At 37.3% G+C, this 7162-nt stretch overlaps 1 protein-coding gene across 2 annotated transcripts in view; it reads left to right on the plus strand.

Moving 5' to 3' along the window:
• Positions 1-7162, plus strand: part of SPATA6 (spermatogenesis associated 6) — a 148149-nt gene that overhangs the window by 21201 nt on the left and 119786 nt on the right. For both annotated transcript variants that reach the window (XM_004371765.2, XM_023727098.1), the window contains exons 2-3: positions 1673-1810; positions 2942-2990. In XM_004371765.2, the coding sequence (XP_004371822.1) occupies positions 1673-1810; positions 2942-2990 (187 nt within the window). The remainder of the gene's footprint in view (positions 1-1672; positions 1811-2941; positions 2991-7162) is intronic.

Here is a 7162-nt window from a genome sequence, read left to right on the forward strand (position 1 = left end):
CTTCAAGTTGTCATTCCCGACATAGTAGACCATATGATTGTCCGATTCAAAATGGCCAATACCAGTCCATTTCAGCTTACTAATGCCTAGGATATCAATGTTTATGTGTTCCATTTCATTTTTGATGACTTCCAGTTTTCCTAGATTCATACTTCATACATTCCACGTTCCAATTATTAATGGATGTTTGCAGCTGTTTCTTCTCATTTTGAGTCATGGCACATCAGCAAATGAAGTCCCAAAAGCTTGATTCCATCCATCCACGTCATTAAGGCTGACTCTACTTTGAGGAGACAGCTCTTCCCCAGGTATATTTTGAGTGCCTTCCAACCTTAGGGGCTCATCTTCCGGCACTATATCAGACAGTGTTCTGCTGCTATTCATAAGGTTTTCACTGGCTAATTCTTTTCAGAAGTAGACTGCCGGGTCCTTCTTCCTAGTCTGTGTTACTCTGGAAGTTCAGCTGAAACCTGTCTACCATGAGTGACCCTTCTGGTATTTGAATACCAGTGACATAGCTTCCAGCATCACAGCAACATGCAAGCCTCCACAGTACGACAAACTGACAGATGCGTGGGGGTCCTAAATCTTAGAGAGCCTTTTATACCCTGTTAAGTGTATGCTTGATCATTGGCAGTGAAATATGGCTGGGACTGGAGAGATTGTTACGTATGTTTTAGAAGCCCCAAATTTTATACCTGTATTTTGTCAGTCATATTGATAGATGTTGTTGTTGCGTGCCATCGAGTTGGTTCCAACTCATAGAGACCCTATAGGACAGAATAGAGTTGCGCCATAGGTTTTCAAGGCTATCATCTTTATGGAAAGGAGCCCTGGTGGCATTGGTTAAGTGCTTGCTGAAAAGTTGGCAGTTCGAACCCACCAGCCACTGCACAGGAGAAAGATGTAGCAGTGTGCTTCTGTAAAGTTTATAGCCTTGGAAATCCTATGGGGCAGTTCTACTCTGTCCTGTAGGGTCCCTTTGAGTCGAATTGACTTGACTGCAGTGGGTAATTTTTACAGAAACAAACTACCACATATTTCTCCCAGGGAGTGGCTGGTGAGTTTGAACTGCCGCCTTTTTTGTTAGCATCCAAGTGCTTAACCACTGCTCCACCAGGGCTGCTTATATTAATGAGTAGTTAAGCGCAATTTTAAATTTAAAAAATACTTCATTAGGCTAGAAATTTCATTTCACTAGCTTTAACAAATATGAGAGTGTTCATGGACTGCTATTTAGGGTGATACAGGTCATATTTCCTCTTTTTATCTGTATTTTTTGTCTTCTAGTATAGTGCTTTATTTCTGCTGAGGGTTAATCCTCTGTGATTAAATGATGCTGAATAAGTGTATGTCAGCACTCAGCATAAAGTGGGAGCCTAAGGCTGACTGTTTAACAACTATTAGTGTCTGTCCCAAGAGCCAGTGCTTATAGCTTCGAGTGTGGCACAAATAACCAAATGGAAAATCACACATTTCTCAGAGGAATGGAAGTTATAAAGGCATTTTGTGTAACTCTGTAAACACTGGAATCTCTTGTGGGTTTTTTTCTTTCAAGTATTTTTATTAGGTTAGTAGACTAGTGTTTTACCTAATGTTTGATAAGTCATTTTTAGTAGTATTGCTCAGGGAATTTATAAAGCAGTTACATTCATCTATCTAATTTTTTCAGGTAACTTGTCCAGGAGTGGTGCTGAAAGACAAGGAGGACATCTATCTTAGCATCTGTGTGTTTGGCCAATACAAAAAGACACAATGTGTCCCACCTACTTTTCCATTGGTCTTCAATGCCAGAATGGTGTTTGAAAAGGTGAGTTCAAATGTCAGATTAAGTATTAAGAAAAACAGAAACATGGTTCCAAATTTTTAATAAAAGCCCAGAGCACAGATTATTATTGTTGACTGTATACTTTGGTTTAAATCAGAATGAAAGTTGTCACTTAAACCTGGAAGCTTGAAAATAAATATGCATTATATTATGCATTGAATCTGATGTCTTTTTTTCTTGATGGATCAGTTTATTTCTAAATTTGTCTTGGTGAATTTTATATAAAACACAGCGCCTGAATAATAATTTTCATGAAAAAAATGAGTCATTAATCAGTAAGAATGAGACATATATTACTTATGGCTTTCTTGTACTTCTTTCTATAAATCTGTTTTGACCCCTAATATTGCTGTTTTGCTTCATTATTAGAAATCATATTTTTTCACTTTTTTATTGTGTGCTTTCCTCCCTTCCTCTCTTTCTCCCACCCTTCCAAAAATAATTACTCAATATCTGCTCTGTACAATGCACTGTTCTAGGCACTGGGGATGCATGGTAAACAAGACAAACCCCTTGCCCTCTTGAAGCTTTCATTTTAGCAGAAGAAATAGACAGTAATTAAGTAAACACATGAGTAATATAATTTTAGATAGTGATACGTGTCATGAAGAGGACAAGGGGATAGAGAAAGACTGAAGGATTAGGAGAGTTGTCTATTTTAAGGGGTGATCAGAGAAGGTGATAACGTTTAAGCTGAGCCTCAATTGTGAGACATCATCAGTCGTTTGAAGTTTGAGGGAAGAACATTCTAAGCAATGGGAATAACAAATGGACTTCTTGTTGGGAATAAGTCTGAGGAACATCAAGAAGGCTAGTATGACCATGGTAACAAGGGGAAAAGTGGTAGCAAATGAAGTTGGAGAGGGAGTTAGATCCAGTAATAAAGTTTATTCATTTATCCATTTGTTCATTCATTCATTTGTAAAGGCTTCCATACTGATCATAGAAAGCAGAGAGGAGATAATAGTTCTCAATAATGTCAAAAGTTTCTTTGGTTGGGAAAGAAGTGATATTTTGGGAATGACAGAGAAGAAATACGAAGATTATCTTACATTTATCTTGCTTTCACTTCCTCTTCTCCATCCTGCTTCCCCCTGCATCCTCCCACTATAGGTGTTCCCTGAAGCAGTAGACCCTGGAGATGTGGTTGCACAGCTTGAGTGTAAGTTTTTAACTTTTAATATCTTGCTTCTAAGATATTTTAGAATTTATCTTCCTTATGATCTTTAATCCTGAGTTAAATAAAAGCTAAATGGTCTAATACGAATTTTAAAAATCTTTAGTTGGGACATTTCTGCACTTTTTAGAATTTCAGAATATATCTAGAAATACCAAAAAATACATATGCTGCAGAGAGGCTGGGGATTATTTGATTTTCTGTCTTTGGTCTGTGGAAAACAGAAAAAAAGACATTTAAACCTGTAGTTGATGAAGATGATATGGAGTGTTTGTCATGTAAAGATAAAGATTCATGTTAGGTAGGATTTTGCCCTGCAAACAAAAGTAAGTCTTTAACCTCAATGTATTAGAAATCAAGAGAGTGACTAATAGAGGATCAAAGAGATAGTACCTTAAAACATATATGCTTCTTTAGTTTGAATTGCATTTGGTATGTCAATACATTACTTGGAAGTTAAATTTCTAAGGCTGTGGATGACAGTAAACTCTTCCAAGTACTAGGAATCAACTATAATAAGATATAATTATTTGTGATAACAGTAGTGCAGAGTTGTACACTTGGAGGTAAGTTCTTCAAGCTCCAGATATGAAATGAAAAGTTCTGTTATTCATCCTGGTAACTAGAAAGGTATCTGAAATCACCAGATTGGTCTAGTGATTCCAGATACCATTGTAACTATGACTTAAAAGACCAACAATATTGGGTGTTATCATCATCTCCCTGCCACTCCCTTCTTTGCCCACCCTCCTGCAACTTGGTTTCACTGGGACTCTTGCAATGTAAGGAACATGGAGCCTGGTACCATGTTAAAATCTGGGCATATAGGGAGGAACAAGGACCATGGTCCTTATATTGGAGCATGTAGTTAAGTGACTCTCCTCTAGAGAAATCTTCACGGCCAGTGTCAGTCTTGTCTCCTTGTTTTGTTTTATTTTTATAGTGATTCTAGTATTTGGTATTGTATCTTCCACTTGGCAGATTAACTAGGTGGCAGTTTGGTGCTAGCAGGTATATGTCTTAATATTTATTGAACATCTTGTTTGGTATCTGGGAGATTGTGTACCTTAGAAATAATCATTTCTCTCATCATTCTGAATTTATTCTGTTTAAAATCCATAATACTTCTCCCCCTCTCCTCATTTGATTTCAAATTTTGTGGCTATAAGAAGGACACTTAGTGATGATTATTGTTTGGAAATTTTCTTGCCTTGATTTTCCTGATTCAGTTTTTCTCCTGTGTCTCCTCCCACCTCACTGACATTTCAATTTTTGGTATCCTTCTCCAATTTCTTTCTCTGCCCTGTCTTTAAATATTGGTATTCCACTGGCTTCTCTTCTCTGATCTCATTTTACTTAGTTTCTGCTTTCTCCTTAGATGATACTTTCCAAAGACTTGGCATCATCTATTACTTATCGTCTGATGAGTTCTATTTCAGTCTTTATTCCTGACCTCTCTTCTGAGCTTTGGGGCACCATGTTCTTTTACTTTAGTTTCATAATTTTTCTTTGTCTCCTAACCTTTTTAATATAAAAATTAAAAACTTACATATAAGTAGAGAAAATAGAATAATGACTCATATATCCAGCCTCAATGATTTTCAACGTTTTGCCAATCTTATTACATGTACACCCTGACACTTGGAAAAAAAAATTGTTGAAATATTCAAAAACAAATTCTAGGCATGCCATTTCACTAGCAGATATTCTAGTATGACCACCTCTAACTGATGAAGGCTTTTCTTTGGTTTTTGTTTTTAAATGTAGTCATGCTGATATCACAACTAACAAAGTTAATAGTGATTCCTTAGTAACATCAAATAGTTATTCAGATTTTACCGGTTGTCCCCATTAATGCCTTTTTTGCAGTTGGTAACTTCGAATATGATTGTTTATTTCATAAGTTTCTTATTTTCTGTAATAGTATCCCTTGCTGCTGCTGCTTTTTTTTTTTTTTTTTTAAACACCGTAAGATTGTTAGAAAAACCAGGTCCTTTAGAATGGATTCAGCCCTGGTGGCACAGTGGTTAACAGCCTGGCACCTAACCAAAAGGCCTGCAGTTTGAATCCACCGGTCGCTCCTTAGAAACATTATTGGGCAATTCTACTCTGTCCTCTAATGTTGCTATGAGTTGGAATCGTCGTGACAGCAACGGGTTTGGTTTGGTTTTAGACTGGATTTGTCTGATTGCTTCCTAAAGGTGGTGTTTACCTTGTTTATCACTTGTATTTTGTAATAATTAGATCTAGAGGTTTGATTAGATTTAGATTTATTTTATTTGTCTATTTATTTTGCAAGAATCCTTCATAGTTGGTGCTGTGTCCTTACTATTGCATCATATCAAGTGGTGCATAATTTCTAAACGTCTTAAGTTGGGTGATAGTAGGACTGATCATTTGGCTTCAGGCCATCATCAGCCCGATTCCTCCATGATAAAATTTCTCGTCAGGCTTTCATCTAATAGTTTTAGCGTCCTTTGAGATCCATCTTGTCATTAAGGTTACAGAATTGTGATTTTTCTAATATAATCTTTTTTTTCTGTATGTATAAACTAGAATTCCTCTATATGTGAAATTTTCCTCATCAGCAATTTGGCTACTCTGAAATACAGATTCTATAGAAAGGGCAGGACAAATGCTTCATTCTTCTCCATTACCCTTTCTTTAACAGCTTTGTTGTTGTTGTTAGGTGCTCTGTAGCAGGTTCTGACTCATAGCGACCCTATGCATAACGGAACAAAATACTGCCAGGTCCTGTGCCATCCTTGAAGTCGTTGTTATGCTTGAGCCCATTGTTGCAGCCAGTGTGTCATTCCATCTCGTTGAGGGTCTTCCTTTTTTTCTCTAACCCTCTACTTTACCAAGCAGGATGTCTTTCTCCTGGGACTGATCCCTCCTGATAACATGTCCGAAGTATGTGAGACAAAGTCTCACCATCCTTGCTTTAAGGAGCATTCTGGCTGTACTTCTTCCAAGACAGATTTGTTCCTTCCTCTGGAAGTCCATGGTATATTCAGTATTCTTTGTCAACACCTTAATTCAAAGTCATCAGTTCTTCTCTGGTCTTCCTTATTCATAGTCCAGCTTTCACATGCATATGAGGTGATTGAAAACACCATGGCTTGAGTCAGGTACACCTTAGTCCTTAAAGTGACATCTTTGCTTTTTAACACTTTAAAGAGGTCTTTTGCAGTAGATCTGCCCAATGCAATGCATCCTTTGATTTCTTGACTGCTGCTTCCATGGGCGTTGATTGTGGATCCAAGTAAAATGAAATCCTTTACAACTTCAATATTTTCTCCGTTTATTGTGATGTTGCTTATTGGTCCAGTTATGAGGATTTTTGTTTTCTTTATGTTGCGGTGTAATCCATACTGAAGAATGTGGTCTTTGATCATCATCAGTAAGTGCTTCAAGTCCTCTTCACTTTCGGCAAGCAAGGTTGTGTCATCTGCACATTGCAGGTTGTTAATGAGTTGTCCTCCAATCTTGATGCTGCTTTCTTCTTCGTATAGTCCAGCTTCTCAGATTATTTGCTCAGCGTACAGACTGAATAAGTATGGTGAAAGGATACAACCCTGATGCACATCTTTCCTGACTTGAAGCCATGCAGTATCGCCTTGTTCTGTTGGTATGACTGCCTCTTGGTCTGGGGAAATTGGATAATGATATTAAAAGCCCAGAGCATAATAGGGCGATTTCATATTTACAGAGAAGGTATTCTCTTTAGGAAAATGTTTTTAATCTTGGGATCTACCAGAATAAAATTAGTTATGGATGAAACTATACTGTGGGAACCATCTTTAGGCAAGAAAGAGAATATAAATTTTTCTACTTCATAGACTTGTCTACTGAAACTCTTGATTTTCTTCCTTTCTCATTGAAAGTTTACAGATTTTTTTTTATTGTACTTTAAGTGAAAGTTTACAATTCAAGTTATTCTCTCATACAAAAATTCATACATACATTGTTATGTGATCCTAATTGCTCTCCCTATACTGTGACAGCACTCTCCTCCTTTTCACCCGAGATTTCCCGTGTCCATTCAACCAGCTCCTGACCCTGTCTGCCTTCTCATCTAACCTCCGGACAGGAGCTGCCCATTTAGTCTCATGTATCTACTTGAGCTAAGAAGCACACTCTTCACGAGTATCATT

Source organism: Trichechus manatus, unplaced genomic scaffold (assembly GCF_000243295.1).
Source record: "Trichechus manatus latirostris isolate Lorelei unplaced genomic scaffold, TriManLat1.0 scaffold00015, whole genome shotgun sequence".
Lineage (NCBI taxonomy): Eukaryota > Metazoa > Chordata > Mammalia > Sirenia > Trichechidae > Trichechus > Trichechus manatus.